The 19,769-nt window shown below is 44.6% G+C and overlaps 1 protein-coding gene across 3 annotated transcripts; it reads right to left on the reverse strand.

Moving 5' to 3' along the window:
* Positions 1-1,814: 1,814 nt before the first annotated feature.
* Positions 1,815-19,766, reverse strand: znf142 (zinc finger protein 142). 3 transcript variants are annotated; one of them, XM_004917632.4, is made up of 9 exons: positions 19,615-19,766; positions 16,276-16,544; positions 14,900-15,520; positions 12,890-13,087; positions 10,634-11,446; positions 9,927-10,104; positions 6,183-9,276; positions 4,078-4,183; positions 1,815-2,835 (listed from the first exon to the last, which is right to left on the reverse strand). In XM_004917632.4, exons 2-9 carry the CDS (start codon positions 16,481-16,483, stop codon positions 2,357-2,359), a joined length of 5,697 nt encoding a protein of 1,898 aa, XP_004917689.2. In that variant the 5' UTR covers positions 16,484-16,544; positions 19,615-19,766; the 3' UTR covers positions 1,815-2,356. The 3 variants fall into 3 exon arrangements, with proteins under 3 accessions (XP_004917689.2, XP_012826604.2, XP_002934000.3); XM_012971150.3 differs by having other exon boundaries at positions 19,601-19,766; XM_002933954.5 differs by having other exon boundaries at positions 19,651-19,765.
* Positions 19,767-19,769: the final 3 nt, after the last annotated feature.

Genomic DNA, 19,769 nt, shown 5'->3' on the forward strand with positions numbered 1-19,769 from the left:
AAACCAGAATATTACATTAAAAATCATGAAACGGCTGCGTATTTTTTAATAGATGTATATTGCAAAGTTGCTTGAAATGATGTTTACTTCAAAAAGCCTAAGTTGTGTTTGGGTGCAGTTCCCCTTTACACATAAGCTTTGTTACAATGGGGCTGCTGCAAGTGACTGGGGGTGACTGGGGGTTCTCCCCAGTGTCTACTAATTCTCAAATAATGTTCAATAATGAATCACTTTACAGCGCAGATACTCAATACTGATGTTTTATTATTCACATGAGGCTCAGCCGGTATTTGCCTGCTGATAAGGACATTGTTGGGCTCATAAAGGCTTACAGTATGGATTGGGCCCCTTCTAACAGAACAACCCACCAACCTTAGTACATAGGAGATATTAGCAAATAGCACCAAGAATAGGGCAGGCAGACATGATACATGTCATCAGGGTAAAGGAATAGTTGACCTTTAAATTAACTGTTAGTATGATACAGACAATGATATTCTGAGACAATTTGCAGTTGGGCTTCATTTGTTATTTTCTGATACAGTTCAGAATCTCAGTTGCTAGGGTCCCATTTAGACTAGCAACCAGGCTGTGGTTTTCATGGGAGGCAGGAAGAAAAACAAGAGAGGGGCTGAATAGAAAGGTAAGTAATATAAAGTAACAATAACAGTCAAACTGTAGCCTGACAGAGCTTTTCGGCTGCTGGGGGTCAGTGACCCCTCGTGTAAAAGCTGGGAGAAAAGGCATAATATTCAGAAAATGAACAGTTTTTTTTAACCGTATTTTACTTCTCACCATGAAAAAAACCCTGTTGGCTTTCATCTGCTTTTATAAATAACAGAACCCTGAATCGTCTGTGTGGTATTAGACCAGGGTTGGACTGGGGGTACTGAAGCCCCTGCTGTGGGCCCCATTTCAGTGCGTCGGGGGAGGGGGATATGCAGCGGGGTTTTTTTTCCCAGTGTCCCACTGGCCCAGTCCGACCCTGTACTAGCCCCTGCCTTCACTACAGACAGCCCCTAGATAGCACAGAAATATGGGGCAAATTTGGGGCCCTTTCCATTATCACGGCTTCTGTACTTAAGGCTCCATAGCAACCCAAAGGGACTAATGCATTAAGGACTTTACATTAGAGCCCATAGACCTTTTGATATAAAATTAAGAGATTAAAGGGAAAGTAACTTATACAATGCTGTAGACCAATGGCTGATAAACTGTGGTGTTGGCCCCTTGGAGGAGGCTGGCAGGGTTGGACGTAGGCTGGGGGGGCCCCTGAAGGGTCGCTCAGCGGTGGGCCCCGGTGGGCCCTGTACCCCCAAGTCCGACCAGGGGCCCAAGCCTGATGGCCAGTTAACGTGGATATGGGCAGAATATTCTCTCTCTTAGATACGCCTAGAAGCTCAGTTAGGGGACAATTTTCAACTGGTCTTCCTCGTTCATGTTTTTGTGGCTTTTATTTAATATGTGTTGTTGGGATTGTAAAGTTTATGGGTTGCAATTAAAGACAATTTGCAATTGCTCTTCATTATTTGTTGTTTTTTTTAATCAAATTTTCCGTTTTGCTTGGCAACTCTCCAGCATCTGGTTGCTAGGGTTCAAATTACTTTAGCAACCAAGGAGTGGTTTGAATGAGAGACTGCTATATGGATAGGAGAGGACTTGAATAGAAAAATAAGTCATAAAAAGTAACAATAACAATAAGATTGTAGTCTCATAGAGTAACTTTTTGGCTGCCGGGGTCAGCGACCCCCATTTGAAAGTTAGAAAGAGTCAGAAGGTGTCAAATAATTAAAAAAAACTATACAAAAATAAATAATGAAGACCAATTGAAAAGTTGCTTAGAATTGGCCATTATATAACATACTAAAAGTTAACGTAAAGGTGAACCATCTCATTGGGAAATAGGCTGAATGATGACCGGAAGCTGAATAGGAGAGGGTTAAATCAAGAGGCAAAAATAAACTAAAAATTTAGAGAAAGGCAGACTAGAAGGGCCAAACAATTTAAAAAACACCCACAAACACAGAGAAAGAAGACCAATTGCAAAATGTCTTAAAAAGATAAAATATGCAAAGGGATGGTTTAAAGCCCTCCCCCCTCAAATAAAATGCTCTTCTGCTGCAACTACAACTCCCAGCATCCCCAAACAAGCGAGCTAGCAGGGGTGGCTGATGGTTTCACTGCTTATAGAATGAGTGACTCGTTAGACAAACGACATGCTGTCTTCCTTCTGCACGAGCCGCGGCGATTAAGCGCATTGCAGCAGCAAAAGGTCCTTCATTAGCACTTTCTGCCGGAAGCTCACAAAGAATAAAGGCCAAGTAGGAGCGGGATTCAAGCTGCGCAGGAAGTGTATTTACTGTACGTTCATTCCTGGCAAGATGCCCCCTTCACAATCCTGTGGCTGCTCAGCTTTGGCCTCTGCAGGATCACAAGTCTGGGCAGAGGGCACAAACGGATCCTTCCCTACCCCTTTGGCTATGTCAGGCTGGTCAGGGTGGTGCCTCTGTAGGTGCTTGACCACTTGGAACTTCTGCTTGGCCCGATAGGTACAGTACTGGCAGAAGAAAGGGTGCTGGTTGGTGTGAGTGAGGTAGTGGTGACGGAGGCCGGCAGGCCAGCGGAAGCTGCGTTGGCACAGGTTACAAACGTATGGCTTCTCCTCGCTGTGCTTCCTCATGTGAGTTTTAAGCAGGAAGCGCGTTTTGAAAGCTTTCCCACACTGCTCACATATAAAGGAGCGGACCTCGCGGTGGCGCGTCTCTCGGTGAACGCGAAGGGCGTCGGCGCGATTGGTGCAATAGTCGCATTCCTCACACTGGTATGGCTTCAAACCTGGATGAGGGACAGGAAAACAGTTAGGTCACATAAGTCATATCTAACACTGACGATAATAGAAGACTAATTAGGGAGGTTTAAAGGACAAATCCACAGGGCACATTTTCATTGGCCCCTCTTGGAAACTTCCCCAGGGCGGGGCTTGAACCTGGGCTGAATGGTGATGTATTGATATTGAATTGATTATAAAGGACAAGGGAAGCATCCTGGTCAGAGCCATAGAAATGCAGCCGACGGGTGCTGACTACACACAGGCCAAGAGCAGCGGTGTAACAATAGAGGAAGCAGACCCTGTGGTCGCAGGGGGCGGGGCCCAGACCGAGGGGTCTGCTTCCTCCAATGTTGCACTGGAGTGGGGATTCATATACAAACGGGTCAGGACAGATGCATCGGTGCATCAGGAGATGGGGAAGGTGGGCTTGCTACTCTGCAGAGTCGTTACACCACGTTACACCACTCAGTGGGGGGGGTCATTTAACAACACTGGGCATATTTGCCCGTGGGCAGTAACCCCTGGCAACCAATCAAATTGTTACATTCGATGTTCTACCTGCAGCTGGATGAAAAAAGCCAATCACTAATGAGTTGCTATGGGTTACTGCCTACAGGCAAATTTGCCCAGTGTTGATAAATGAGCCCCAATAACTCACACCGGTTATGTCTTATCAGTGCAATCTGTTCACACAACTGGATCATGATGTTATATATATAATAGATAGGATCACTAACTGAAATTACAGGCCAGTGAATGTCAGGACCAATAAATGGTTCCATGAATGTGCCAGTGTGGGTCATGGTTGTTCTGATCATGCTTTTTGAACTATTGTGTAACTTTTCGGGGGGGCTCTATGCACAGACCATGATTTACATAAATAAAAAAAAAATCTGTGTCAGGTTTAGTAAAGAAAGTACTTGACCATGGGAAAGAGAGCAGCCCAGGAGGCCATGGGAAAGAGAGCAGCCCAGGAGGCCATGGGAAAGAGAGCAGCCCAGGGGGCCATGGGAAAGAGAGCAGCCCAGGAGGCCATGGGAAAGAGAGCAGCCCAGGAGGCCATGGGAAAGAGAGCAGCCCAGGAGCCCATGGGAAAGAGAGCAGCCCAGGAGGCCATGGGAAAGAGAGCAGCCCAGGAGCCCATGGGAAAGAGAGCAGCCCAGCAGCACTCGAGTAAATTTGCATTCATTTTCTATTGAGCGCAGATCCTCTTTAAATACAGACAGTACCAGTCACATCTGACTAACCTGTATGTTTGGTCATGTGATATTTCAGCTGGTTAACCCATTTGCACTTGTAGCCGCACTCAGGACACAGGTACTTCTTCTCATCCTTATGGATGCGCATATGGTACTAAAGTAAAATATATAAGATTAACACAAAATAATGATATTTAATTATAATATACAATTTGGTCATTTCCCTGTGGGACCAAACTGTAAATTTTATCCTTATAAACAGTGCATAGTGATGTCATCAGTTATAATCAGAGCTTAGTGATGTAATTTCTGTCACATGACTCACTAAAACTTATAGTATATTATAATATACCTTTATATGGTCATGGAACTCCTCTGGGACTTATAATATCCCCTATATGTTACAATAGGGGGTACTTTATTCACTATATATTATAAGGAACTCCTCTGGGACTTATAATATCCCCTATATGTTACAATAGGGGGTACTTTATTCACTATATATTATAAGGAACTCCTCTGGGGCTTATAATATCCCTATATGTTACAATAGGGGGTACTTTATTCACTATATATTATAAGGAACTCCTCGGGGGCTTATAATATCCCTATATGTTACAATAGGGGGTACTTTATTCACTATATATTATAAGGAACTCCTCGGGGACTTACAATATCCCTATATGTTACAATAGGGGGTACTTTATTCACTATATATTATAAGGAACTCCTCTGTGATTTATAATATCCCTATATGTTACAATAGGGGGCACTTTATTCACTATATATTATAAGGAACTCCTCGGGGACTTATAATATCCCTATATGTTACAATAGGGGGCACTTTATTCACTATATATTATAAGGAACTCCTCGGGGGCTTATAATATCCCTATATGTTACAATAGGGGGTACTTTATTCACTATATATTATAAGGAACTCCTCGGGGGCTTATAATATCCCTATATGTTACAATAGGGGGTACTTTATTCACTATATATTATAAGGAACTCCTCTGGGACTTATAATATCCCTATATGTTACAATAGGGGGCACTTTATTCACTATATATTATAAGGAACTCCTCTGGGACTTATAATATCCCTATATGTTACAATAGGGGGTACTTTATTCACTATATATTATAAGGAACTCCTCTGTGACTTATAATATCCCTATATGTTACAATAGGGGGTACTTTATTCACTATATATTATAAGGAACTCCTCTGTGATTTATAATATCCCTATATGTTACAATAGGGGGTACTTTATTCACTATATATTATAAGGAACTCCTCTGTGATTTATAATATCCCTATATGTTACAATAGGGGGCACTTTATTCACTATATATTATAAGGAACTCCTCGGGGACTTATAATATCCCTATATGTTACAATAGGGGGCACTTTATTCACTATATATTATAAGGAACTCCTCGGGGGCTTATAATATCCCTATATGTTACAATAGGGGGTACTTTATTCACTATATATTATAAGGAACTCCTCGGAGACTTATAATATCCCTATAAGTTACAATAGGGGGTACTTTATTCACTATATATTATAAGGAACTCCTCAGGGACTTATAATATCCCTATATGTTACAATAGGGGGTACTTTATTCACTATATATTATAAGGAACTCCTCGGGGACTTATAATATCCCTATATGTTACAATAGGGGGTACTTTATTCACTATATATTATAAGGAACTCCTCTGTGACTTATAATATCCCTATATGTTACAATAGGGGGCACTTTATTCACTATATATTATAAGGAACTCCTCTGTGACTTATAATATCCCTATATGTTACAATAAGGGGTACTTTATTCACTATATATTATAAGGAACTCCTCGGGGACTTATAATATCCCTATATGTTACAATAGGGGGTACTTTATTCACTATATATTATAAGGAACTCCTCGGTGACTTATAATATCCCTATATGTTACAATAGGGGGTACTTTATTCACTATATATTATAAGGAACTCCTCGGGGACTTATAATATCCCTATATTTTACAATAGGAAGTACATTATTCACTATATAAAACAATTATTACAAGGCTAATTAATGTGTCTGTACATAATACAAGCACTTTTTGTAGAGGCATCAGGAAGATGATTGGACTCTTACCTTGAGGCGTGAAGGGTCGGCGCAGGCATAGCTACAGAGGTGGCATTTGTAGGGTTTTTCACCCGTGTGGATGCGGCTGTGCCAAGTGATCTTCTGCTTGTTCTTGGTGGTATATTCACAGTCTGAGCACTTGTAAACCCGTATGCCTCCATGGCCTTTAACGTGATGGTCGTATACCAGCTGGTGACGGCAGGAGAAGGAACAGAACGGGCAGCAGAGAAGCCCCATTTCTTGCTCAGCACCGGGCACAGCTGGCGTCTCGTGTTCCTCCGCATAATGATGCACGAGCTGTTGCCGATCTTTGGCGGCATACTGGCACAAGTGGCAGTGATGGGCAAAATGAGATTTGCGGTGCTCTTCCAGATCTTGTCGGCGGCAGAAAGTCTGCTTGCAGATGGTACAGTCCAGCTGGAGGTGATGCTTCTGGAGGTGGCATCTGAGAGTGGCAAGGCTGTGGCAGGAAAACTGGCACTGCAAGCACTCATGGGTGGCCTTCTCCTGGTGTTTGCGTAGGCTGTGTTGCTTCAGGGCAGCTTCGGAGCTAAAGCTTGCCTGGCACACATCACACGGGAAGGCTGGTTCGCCATTATGGCAACTTCCCATGTGACGGGCAATATCATTCTGGCTGTAACCGCTATAATCGCAGAGACTGCAGAAATGTGTGGGTTTCTTCTCATGGACCCGGCGTTGGTGGAGTCGAAGCTTGGAGTTAGTTCCAAAAGTGCGACTGCAAGAATCACATGAAATGCGTCCAACCCCAGTGTGCAGGGACTCATGGGCGTCCAGCCTATATCGCCGAGTTGTACTAAAATCACAATACTGACAGCGGTGGGGTTTAACGCCCTCGTGGCGGATCTTTACGTGCTGCTTCATGCACCGCGGCTGCTTGCAGGTGAAATCGCATTGCTTGCACTTCAGCTGGGCCCGGTTGCAGCTGTATTTCTGATGCAGCTCCTTGTGACGCTTCAGTGCTGCCGATGACATGCAGCGGAACGAGCACAAAGGGCACTGCAGCTCCCCCGGCTTTAGGCAGCCTTTTTTCATATGTGTTCTCATGGCTCGATTTTGGGAACACGTGAAAGGGCATGAAGGGCATGAAATCCTAGATTCACCATCTATTTTATACACAAATTCCTTTCTATGGTCTTCATCTTCCTCTGTATTTTGGCTTTCCTCATCCACAGAGCTCACACTCCTTTCTCGCAGGTGCCTTCTCAGGGCTGTTTCACTTGAGTTGCCCCTTAGCTCTCGGCAGTTATCCCTCACGTGGCAGATTATGGTGCATTCCCGGGAGCAGACAAATGAACAGAACAGGCAACGGAACTTTCCTTGCTCAAACTTATATTTCTCTCTGTCCTGGAACCCAGATGTCATTAACGGATCAGGTCCCAAGTCATCAGAGGCCGAAGATGAGAACTCAATAATTCTATTTTGGGCCTTGTCTAGCACATTGTTTTTTTCAGAGATATTTCCTTTTAATTCCTCCAGAATGAGATCTTGGCATGGTGACAGCGGATGCACATGTTCCACACGTATTTCTGAAGTCAGTGATGCTTGAGATTCCGCCATGATGCCCTCATCTAGAGCAGGAGCCTCCAAACCTGTTTCTGAGATAGTTGCCTCTGCGGAGGTCACAGCCTGTAGAGAAGGTTTTTTTCTCTTTAATATGGCTGGGCACTTTTTTATGATATGAGTATTGAGCCCCCTCTGTTGTTTGAAGCTGGCACCACATTCCTCACACACCAGAGATGATTTTCGTGCGTGACATCCTGATTTAGAGTGCTGCAGCATACAACCTTCCTTCCGTGTAATGTAGGAGCACTTCTCACACCGGTACACCGGAGTTCTTGACTGCACCACCAGCATTTGGACTCTGCCCTCCAAAACAAGGGTTTCTGCTTGATCTTTGTCCTGTTTCCTTAAGGTTCTCAACATGGACTCTGGTCTAGAACATTCTTCTGTGTCTTCATGGAAGGAGGCCGAAGTTTCCTCTTCAGTAGTGCCGTTATCAGCAAGCTCGCTGGATTCACATACAATTGTTAATTGTACACCATCCTTGATGACATGGGCCCAAGACTCTTCGACTTCCAGGGGTATGCCATTGTGCTGAAGGTCCAGATTAGCACCTACATGAACAGGAAGATCTGTACATTTATCATTAAGATCGCATAGCAATGGTTCTTGGTTAAACTTGGCCCTGGTCTCAGAAGACTCATGCATCTTGTCATGATCTTCCAGACTAGGATCTGCCTCTTCTTCATATTCTTGCCCACAGTTAATATCGTCTTCTACTGCCAGGTTCTCAGTGAAGCACAGCAGTTCTTCCCTTGCCTGAAGGGGATCTTCACAAGCACCTAAAGCCTCCTCCGATGTCTCTTTGGACAAGAGTTCTGTGGAGGCTGAAAGCTGAATTTGAACGGGAAAGTCTTCCAACCCTATATTGCAAGTTTCTACGGGTTCTAGGGTGATGGTTGCAAGAAGAGACTCATCTGTCACTGAAATGTTATTGTCTCCAGAGGCTTCAGTCATATCTGCAACCTGCAGACATCCTGCCTCTTGTGCATTCGAGGTGCTGTCTACTTTAGAACTTCCCACCAGGGGTTCAAGGCATGAATTCTGTTCGACACCAGAAGGCACTTGTTCCTCAGACGACTTTGCAGAACCGCTAGTGTATGGGAAAAGCAGATCCGACTGGCTGATCTGTTGTTTCATTCTAGCATATCGGGCCAGCCAGTCCTTATCCCCTGGGGTATATCCGTGGGCCTTGCGCTTGTGGAAGAACAGGCTTGTGTTGCTGAAAGTGTGGTACGGACAGAGAGCACAGTGGAATTCTCGGTGTTTGGTGTGCTTGCAGTTCTCGTGGTTATGAAGGGCTTGTTTGTATTTTGTCTGGTAGTTGCAATACCGGCACTGATACATTGGGACCTGACAAGTCTGTGAGTGTTTGGACTGCATGTGTTTCTGCAGCTCGTACTTGCGCTTGCAGCCGAAGCCACAGACCTCACAGATAAGGTTCTTGCCTTGGTGGCGCAGTTTGTGGCTGCTCAGCTGATCTGCTCGGTGGCAGCGATAAGCACACTGGTTGCAATGATATCTGTAAAGAAACAGCACATTTTCAGCAGTGAGGAATACAAAACACTCATCTTTGCACTGGCACTAACATGCGACATCCCCGGCTGCATTTGCTCCACAAGCAGAACCACTGCCCTTGGTTAAAATGCTGCCTTATTCACCCATTCCCAGGTCTCTAATTCAGCCCTGTTTCTGCTTGCAAATGGCTTTCCAGGTGCATGGTATTAAGTTATGCCCAGTCCATGGTTTTTAACACTCATTTGACCTCTAAAGGTGCCCATACACAGGCCGATTCTAGCTGCCGATATCAGTCCCTTAGACATATTCTGCAGCTAATCGGCCCATGTATGGGCACTACCGGTGGGCCTGCCCGACCGATATCTGGCCTGAAATCGATTGGGCAGGTTAAAAAATTTATTTAGTCAGATCGGGGACTGCATCGGCTCGTTGATGCAGTCCCCGAACCCACTTTGCCTATACCCGTCGTAATAATTTGATCGTTTGGCCCCGTAGGTGGGGGATATCGGGAGAAGATCCGCTCGCTTGGTGACATCGCCAAGCGAGCGGATCTGAAGGTGTATGGCCACCATAAAGGCCACCTTCTGACTGGACTTACTATTCCTTTTAAAGTTCAGTGTAAAAACACATGGTGTAATATTCTGTAGGACTGACCGCAGGTCCCCGCTGTGCTTGCGCATGTGTACGTTCAGGTAGTGTTTCCATTTAGTGATGTAGCCGCACTCAGTACACATGTAGTTCTTGTCGCTGGAATGGGTCAGCATGTGCTTGGAGAGATAGCTGATATCCCGACACACGAAGTCGCACTGGGTGCATTTGTGAGGTTTCTCCCCTGTAAAGACAGATATTACAGTAACTTTATTATTTGAATGACCAACTCCTGCTTTTGCCCTTGGATACCCACATGCCAGAGATTTTGACTCTTGCCAAACTGAGCCGCCATTTAGTGAAGGGCTGTGTGCTCCCTCAGAGATCAGCTGACAGGAAGTGATGCAGCTCTAACTGTAACAGGAAGTAGTGTGGGAGCAAAAGGCAGAACTCTGCCCATTCATTGGCTGATGGGGCCTAGCATGTATGTGTGCCTTGGCTTGTTTGTGTGCACTGTGAATCCTATGATCCCAGGGGGTGGCCCTTAATTCTTAAAATGGCAGTTTTCTATTTAGGATTACCCAAAGGCACGTACTACTAAAATGTATATTTTTATGAAAATGATTTATTTAGATTAAGCAGGATTTTAGCTTATGTTTATGGAAGTTATTTTTATAGACACCTACATCGTTTGGGGGTATAGTTTTGCTTTAACTTTTGATTTTACTGGTCCCCAGCTGTAAGCAAAGTAACCCCCAAGGTTTCCCCCCTACCTGTGTGCAGTAACATGTGGCGAATCAGAACCCTCTTGTGAGCAGTGGCAAAATCACAATCCCCGCAGCGATGAATCTTCTCATTGGCATGCATCTTGCCTACATGGTCACTGTATTCCACTGGGTTATAGCTCTTATACGGACAGAAGGGACAGGACAGCTCCTCTTTGCCGGGGTGCCCGCATTTCTTGTGCTTACGGAAAGTGTGTTTATTGGAACAGACGAAGTCACACTCCTGGCAGTGAAAGGCATAATGGTTCTTCCGGTGCAGCTCCATCTCTTCACGGCTTTTAAAGAGCAAAGAGCAGGCGTGGTACCTGCATTCTACTGCCTGGATCCCATGGGACTCTTTCAGGTGCCGAAGGAAATCCTTCCTGTCCGACATGGCTTGCTCGCAACCTTGCTCGAAACACAAATGCACCTTGGGCTCAGATTTGTGCCCTTTCATGTGATCTTTCAGAGCCTGGCTCAGTTTAAATGTCTCCTGACACACCGGGCAGGAATAAGTGTCTGAGTAGAAGTTGGACACCCCCTCGTGGATGCTTGCCATGTGGCGGTTGAGAGCATTTTTCTCTACGGAGCTGTAGTCGCAAAGCGGGCAGCGATGGCTCTTCTCGCCCGCCTCTCTCATCATATGAATCTTCAACTTGCTACGGCTGGTAAAGAACTTGTGGCAGTTGGGGCACTGCAGGTTGGGATCGGGAAAATGCAAGTGTAAGTGATCGGCCAGGTGAGTCCGCTTCTTAAAGCAACGTTTGCACTCCGGGCACATGTGGGTCTTAAACAGGTGCTCCTTCCCGTTCTCCACATCCCCTTTAATTAGAATGAGTGTATTAGTGGCAGCAAGATAAAATGCAACACTGCTATATACTGACACTGCAAGTGCATAGGAACAAAACTACCAAGCAGCAGGGTAACCAGCACTGTACAAAACTCTTTTTTCTTGTTGTTATTTAAAGTTTGTTTAGAAATGTTTTATACAATGAAAAAAAGTATAAAATCTGAGCATAGGTAACAGTCGTGTACATTCCAATCAGATAGTATATAATGTTTCAGTGAGGCAGATGTAATTTGGATGTGGATACATACACACTGTGTTACGCTGCGGGCTTTACAGTAATTATAAGCTGTAGAATGAAGCATGGAAAAACAATGAAGATAAATTAGGGGGATAAACGGAGGAAGGGAGCTATAAGGGTGAAGACACACAGAGCTACTTAGTAGCAGCTACTTTTTCACGGCTACTGAACGCCAGAAAATACCCTGCCATAGACAATACTGAGAATTGCCACACGTAGAGACAATTATCAGTAAATGATCAGAAGTCTATTTAAGAAGCCACAACAAGAATCTGCTACTAGTAGCTCCATGTATCTTCACCCTAAGAGCAGGCGTACAGGGCAAAAGATATGACCACGACCTGCAGTGGCTACCTTGGGCAGAGTATTAGGGCTCTGGTACACGGGGAGATTAGTCGCCCGCGGCAAAACTCCCTGCTCGCGGGCGACTAATCTCCCCGAGTTGCCTTCCCTCTGCCATCCCACCGGCGAACATGTAAGTCGCCGGCGGGATGGCAGACGCGGCGGCGCGATTTCGCGCAAATCGCCGAAAAAGACTCGCGAGGCTTTTTTGGCGATTTCCCGAAATCGCCCCGCCGCGTCTGCCATCCCGCCGGCGACTTACATGTTCGCCGGTGGGATGGCAGAGGGAAGGCAACTCGGGGAGATTAGTCGCCCGCGAGCAGGGAGTTTTGCCGCGGGCGACTAATCTCCCCGTGTACCAGAGCCCTTATGGCAAAGACACATGGGGCTACTTAGTAGCAGCTACGTGTCACAGCTACTAGACACCATAAAAAAAAATACCCTGCCATAGACAATACTGAGAATTGCCTCTTCTAAAACACACGTAGAGACAATTATCAGTAAATGATCAGCGTTGTCTGTTTTTGTAGCCACAAGTAAGGGCTAGTAATAGCTCCATGTGTCTTCACCCTTAAAGAGAACAGCTGGGAATAATGGGAAATTTAGTGTCCTGAGACTGAACAAAACATGGGAGTATGTGGCACCTCTGTCATAGACAACATCCCTGCTGAATAGAAAATCAGATTATCAGACTGAGATCTAACAGACTGACACAGACTACAGACTGAGATCTAACAGCCTAGCAGGATGGTCATTATACTCTGTCTAACAAGATGCCCAAAGATGTATCAATGGTTGGACAGGTTGAAAGGTCGAAATCCGTGCAAGATCTTACCTTTAAACGCCTTGTTCTTGTTTTTAACAGTGTGGCCATTTTTCACCCTTGCTGAATTATTTTTGAAAGCAGGAAAGGTACTGCTATTCCCCTCAGTGACGCACCTAGGATTTTCTTTGGATGCTCCATTCTGGGTGGCAGTTTTAGCTCTTTTCATGGTTTGCTGAGGAGGAAACGATTCATGCTGGTCTTTCTTATCTAAAAGTAAATATAGAAAAGTTTTAAAAATGATATCCAGTTCATACGTAGGTTTTTTATCTACAATAATCACTTTAAAGGGGAACTCCACCCAAACACAACTTAAGCTTTGGAAAGTAAACATAATTTCAAGCAACTTTGCAATATATATCAATTAAAAAATATGCAGCCTTTTCATGATGTTTAATGTAATAATATGGTTTGGAACAGTTCCCTAAGCCCCGCCCCCTGTTCCCCTGCTGATCTGGCTGACTACATTGTGACTCAAATAAAATGTACAGTAGTCGCCTGTCCTCAACCTGCAACCCTCCCAATCCCACAATTCTCTGCACACTTGGGGGCTGATTTACTAACCCACGAATCCGACCCGAATTGGAAAAGTTCCGACTTGAAACCGAACATTTTGCGACTTTTTCGTATTTGTTGCGATTTTTTCGGCTTCTTTACGAATTTTTCGTTACCAATACGATTTTTGCGTAAAAACGCGAGTTTTTCGTAGCCATTACGAAAGTTGCGTAAAAAGTTGCGCTTTTTTCGTAGCGTTAAAACTTACACGAAAAGTTGTGCCTTTTTCGTAGCGTTAAAACTTAAAAGGTGCAAAGTTTCGCGTAAGTTTTAACGCTACGAAAAAAGCGCAACTTTTTGCGCAAGTTTTAACGCTACGAAAAATCGCCAGATTTTACGCAACTTTCGTAATGGCTACGAAAAACTCGCGTTTTTACGCAAAAATCGTATTGGTAACGAAAAATTCGTAAAGAAGCCGAAAAAATCGCAAAAAATACGAAAAAATCGCGAAATACCGATCATTACGAAAAAAACGCAATCGGACTCATTTCGACCCGTTCGTGGGTTAGTAAATGTGCCCCTTGATGTCAATAAGGAAAAGAACATCACAGTGCAATGCATTGTGGGTTATGTAGTTCCTGCATGCTGTCTGTAAGCTGTGGAGAAGTTGTTACAATTTGTAACATCAATGTTTTAGTCCCTCCTCCCCTCCCCTTTGGTTTGGAAGCCGATGTTCCTCTTTAATTATCCCATGAAATGGGAATTTTTTTCCCCAATTTAATATCATTATATCAGGTTGTTTTAACCAGTGAGATAATATGCACCATAGTATTTCCTTGTTTGGCTTTGAAACTTTATTTCTCTGAGCAATATATATACATTATATATGTATATATATAACAGGAAATGAATTAGAAAACTGGGGAGGAGGCAGCACTAGGAGACAGTTTAAGCAGACACTGAACCTTATGCTTTAGGAAAAGGCCTAATGCAGGGAGCAACCTGATCCCGAAATCTACTTACAAAGCTTCTGGATCCACCCTGTTAGGTTATTAGTAAGCTGTGCCTTATATGTAACGCTCAACTCAGAGATTACAATTATGGTACAATTTTGTCATATTGGATAGAGTAGTGATCCCCAACCAGTGGCTCGGGGGCAACACATTGCTCACCAACCCCTTGGATGTTGCTCTCAGTGCCCCCAAGCCAGGGAGTTATTTTTGAATTCCTGACTTGGGGGTAAGTTTAGGTTGAATAAAAACAAGAGTTACTACCAAATAAAGCCCCCTGTAAGCTGATAGGGTGCATAGAGGCTGCCTAATAGCCAATCACAGCCCTTATTTGGCTCCTCCATGAACTTGAATGGTGCTTGTGTTGCTCTCCAAGTCTTTTTACATTTGGCTGTGGCTCGCGAGTAAGAAAGGCTGGGGATCCCTGGGATAGAGGAATCGGTTAAGAGCCACTGACACCAGCAAAGGAAATGGAATGCAGAAAAGCAACCATGAAATATTTATTTCCTGTACTCACTGTACTCCAGGCTGTGATGTGCGATTTCTTGCCTGGGATGGCTGGTAGGGACCTGTAGTGACTGCGCTGCCCCACCTCCCACACGGGTATCTTTTTCTGCATGGTGTTCCTTCTTATGCTGGGAAAACAGCTTTGTGTTAGAGCTGACAAAGTCGCACTGGTTGCAGTGAAAAGGAAAGTGACAGCGGAAGTGCAGGTTCATTTCCTCGCTGTTTGGAAACAGCCAACGGCAGGTGCGGTGAGCACAAGTCACCGGGGTTAAACAATGTTCTCTCCTCAGATGTGCCTGAAAGTGCTTGCGATCTTGTGTACTAAACGGGCAAGAGACCTTCCAGCAGCTGAAATCCTGACGGGGGTGCCCATGGCTTTTAAAGTGTTCCTTCAGTTCGCTGGGTGCTTTATACTCATTGCTACAGACTGGGCAAAGAAAATGTTCTGACTTGGCAGAATTACCATTGTCTCCTTCTTTGCTTGTCTGTTCATAGCCACATCGGACGCCTCTAGCCGACGGCTCATTCTCATCACTGGGAGAAACGTTGGGAAGAGTTGATGCCGCATTGGGTACAAGCTGAGAACACAAGTCCTGAGGCAGCAGACTTGAACTGGAGAAACCGGAATCATCTGCACATATATATATAATAACGGGGGAAAAAAAGTAAATATATGTTATCAAAAATAGGCCCTGGCATTCCAAGTACACCAAAACCCAAACAGCCCCCCCACCAACCCAATAAATAGCAGCCCCTCTGGCATTTACCAGAACCCACAGATTGCCAGCCCAGGACTGGATGTTTAAAAACAGACGATATCTCCAAAACAAATATAAAAAAAAAATGTGCAGCACATACCTATATGGGATGTCAACCCAACAATAAAGAGAGATTTCTAAGCATCTAAATTTGTTGAAAAAGGTTTAACGGTTTTAGGGCGAAGAGACACGGGGCGATTAGTCGTCGCGACTTTCAAAAAAGTCACGGGGACAAATTAGCGGGACGAAATTGCGCACACGAATTGTTGCGGCGACACGATAACGTTCTATGGGCGGTAAGTTACCAGGACTGAATTAATTAAAAGTTGCAGCGACTAATCGCCCCGTATGTCTTCGCCCTAAAACCATTAAACTTTTTTTAACAAATTTAGATTGGGAAGCTGCTTAGAAATCTCTCTTAATTATTTGTAAATCTATTGAAAGCAGTATGTCTCTCCTGCATTCCTAGTTCTGACTCTTGAAACAATGTGACAGCTCTCCCCCATCCAAGACAGCTCTGTGAATCAGCTGGCTTCTGCTACATTGTTTCCAAAGTCATAATAATAGGCCAGACCCACCAGTGCAGAGAATAGCAATGGACAAGCACATATTCAGAGCTTACATTTACCTCTAGGATTACTTGAATTTCCTTCAAACATCTCCTGTTCAGTAACATGTAAAGGGACCTCTTTCATATGCAATGCTTCATGTATCTGTACAGGAACAGAGCAAGATGGTTCCCCCGTATGGTACCCCGGGTCTTCTGATTGGAGCATCAAGTGCTCTCTTGACTTTTCCGTCCATTCACATGGCTCTGCGAGCTTCGACTCTTCCATCTCCCTCGATCAGAGGGCAGCATTTCTTGTTACTGGCGATCATCTACATTCAAAATGACTTCTGAAATGAATACAAAACAAACAGATGTGTCAAGTAAAGCAGTTATGCCTAAATATATTTTATCTTTTCCTTCCTACAGTTCAGGTCTCCCCTTATTACAACACCAGAGGTTTGGGGGAATTAATAGAGGCCCCATTTAATTGTGTAGCCAGTGCAAAGGCCTGGGCATCTGGTCCTCTATTCCATCACATAAACACTAACAGGGTCCACAAAATGGCAGCTGCCTGCTTGCTGTGATTGTGTAATTCCAAGACTTAGGGAAACAAGATTTATATGCTTTATATAGCGTAAGTGAAGTTTATTTTGCTCAACTAACACAAAAATAAATATGCAATTATTTCTTAGGGTGACAGGTCCAGGAGCAGTTCACTATAAAAAATAAAAATGGGCAAAATAGGCCGACTGAGCAAAATAAATGTTTTCAATATATTTAGGCAAAAATGTAATCTATAAAGGCTGGAGTGAGCAGATTTCTAACATAATATCTAGAACTCCACTTCCTCTCTAAGCTGTTAACAGTCAGTAACCAATCAGTGACTTTAGGGCAGGCCATATGGACTATAATTGTTCAGTTAGTTTACACTTGAATCTGACCTGCGTGCTCACAAACTAACTGAACAATTATGTCCCGTGTGGCCCCCCTAAAGTCACTGACTAACTAAGAGGTTAGAGAGCTGGAAGTAGTGCTCTGGCTATTATGTTAGAGATCTGCTCACTCCAGCCTTTATAGAACAACATTTTTGCCTAAATATATTACAAATATTTTTTATTTTGTGCAGTCTGTCTATTTTACCCAGTTTCATTTTTACACTGAACTGCTCCTTTTAAAAACAGCCAGTGGTGTAAATAGCAGACTGAGAGATAAACCGAACAGGGTTACAGTACAAGTTCTAAAAAAAATGTATATACATGAATGCCAATAAAAGTCTAGGTTTGTTAATCAATGTGCTTTCTAGTAGTTGGCCAGGCAGCTACATTTAATTTCATTTCATTTCATTTTAAGCTCCACTGGGACAGAGACTGATGGGAATGTGATACGGACCTTAGATTGTAAGCTCCACTGGAGCAGGGACTGATATGAATGTGATAGGGGCCTTAGATTGTAAGCTCACTGGAGCAGGGACTGATATGAATGTGATAGGGACCTTAGATTGTAAGCTCACTGGGGCAGGGACTGATGGGAATGTGATAGGGACCTTAGATTGTAAGCTCACTGGGGCAGGGACTGATGGGAATGGGATAGGGACCTTAGATTGTAAGCTCACTGGGGCAGGGACTGATGGGAATGGGATAGGGACCTTAGATTGTAAGCTCACTGGGGCAGGGACTGATGGGAATGTGATAGGGACCTTAGATTGTAAGCTCACTGGGGCAGGGACTGATGGGAATGGGATAAGGACCTTAGATTGTAAGCTCACTGGGGCAGGGACTGATGGGAATGGAATAGGGACCTTAGATTGTAAGCTCACTGGGGCAGGGGCTGATGGGAATGGGATAGGGACCTTAGATTGTAAGCTCACTGGGGCAGGGACTGATGGGAATGGGATAGGGACCTTAGATTGTAAGCTCACTGGGGCAGGGACTGATGGGAATGTGATAGGGACCTTAGATTGTAAGCTCACTGGGGCAGGGACTGATGGGAATGGGATAGGGACCTTAGATTGTAAGCTCCCTGGGGCAGGGACTGATGGGAATGTGATAGGGACCTTAGATTGTAAGCTCACTGGGGCAGGGACTGATGGGAATGTGATAGGGACCTTAGATTGTAAGCTCACTGGGGCAGGGACTGATGGGAATGGGATAGGGACCTTAGATTGTAAGCTCACTGGGGCAGGGACTGATGGGAATGTGATAGGGGCCTTAGATTGTAAGCTCACTGGGGCAGGGACTGATGGGAATGTGATAGGGACCTTAGATTGTAAGCTCACTGGGGCAGGGACTGATGGGAATGTGATAGGGACCTTAGATTGTAAGCTCACTGGGGCAGGGGCTGATGGGAATGGGATAGGGACCTTAGATTGTAAGCTCACTGGGGCAGGGACTGATGGGAATGGGATAGGGACCTTAGATTGTAAGCTCACTGGGGCAGGGACTGATGGGAATGGGATAGGGACCTTAGACTGTAAGCTCACTGGGGCAGGGACTGATGGGAATGTGATAGGGACCTTAGATTGTAAGCTCACTGGGGCAGGGACTGATGGGAATGTGATAGGGACCTTAGATTGTAAGCTCACTGGGGCAGGGACTGATGGGAATGGGATACGGACCTTAGATTGTAAGCTCACTGGGGCAGGGACTGATGGGAATGGGATAGGGACCTTAGATTGTAAGCTCACTGGGGCAGGGACTGATGGGAATGTGATAGGGACCTTAGATTGTAAGCTCACTGGGGCAGGGACTGATGGGAATGGGATAGGGACCTTAGATTGTAAGCTCACTGGGGCAGGGACTGATGGGAATGTGATAGGGACCTTAGATTGTAAGCTCACTGGGGCAGGGGCTGATGGGAATGGGATAGGGACCTTAGATTGTAAGCTCACTGGGGCAGGGACTGATGGGAATGTGATAGGGACCTTAGATTGTAAGCTCACTGGGACAGAGACTGATGGGAATGGGATAGGGACCTTAGATTGTAAGCTCACTGGGGCAGGGACTGATGGGAATGGGATAGGGACCTTAGATTGTAAGCTCACTGGGGCAGGGACTGATGGGAATGGGATAGGGACCTTAGATTGTAAGCTCATTGGGGCAGGGACTGATGTTAGTGATGTATAATGTCTGTAAAGTGCTGTAGAATATATAAGAACTACATAAATGAAGGATAGTAATATTATGAATAGCTTTAAGTTATATTTATTAAATTAAAATTAAAAAACATGCACACAATAAGAATAAAGAGGACCTGCTGCATACGTCTTCAAATATCACTGACTACATGACACAAACAGTCTTATTATAAAGGTTTTTATACCAATAGGTGAGTCTGTGTATTGGGAACAGTGAAGAGGAAATCTATTAGTGTACAAATAATGCCCCTAATTCTCCCACCCCCACACCTGCAGAACCTGACCAATGGGAGCCGGTATCCATCTCCTGTCCCCCTCACCTAGCCATTCTGCTCTTGTCGGTGAGGGACATTGGCCGCTGTCCGCTTTGCTCTCTTGCCTAAGACCGGGGCGCACACACAGAACACAGCAGAGGCAGCTTGGAACGCAACCGGAAGTA

This window comes from Xenopus tropicalis, chromosome 9, assembly GCF_000004195.4.
Source record: "Xenopus tropicalis strain Nigerian chromosome 9, UCB_Xtro_10.0, whole genome shotgun sequence".
In the NCBI taxonomy this organism is placed as follows: domain Eukaryota; kingdom Metazoa; phylum Chordata; class Amphibia; order Anura; family Pipidae; genus Xenopus; species Xenopus tropicalis.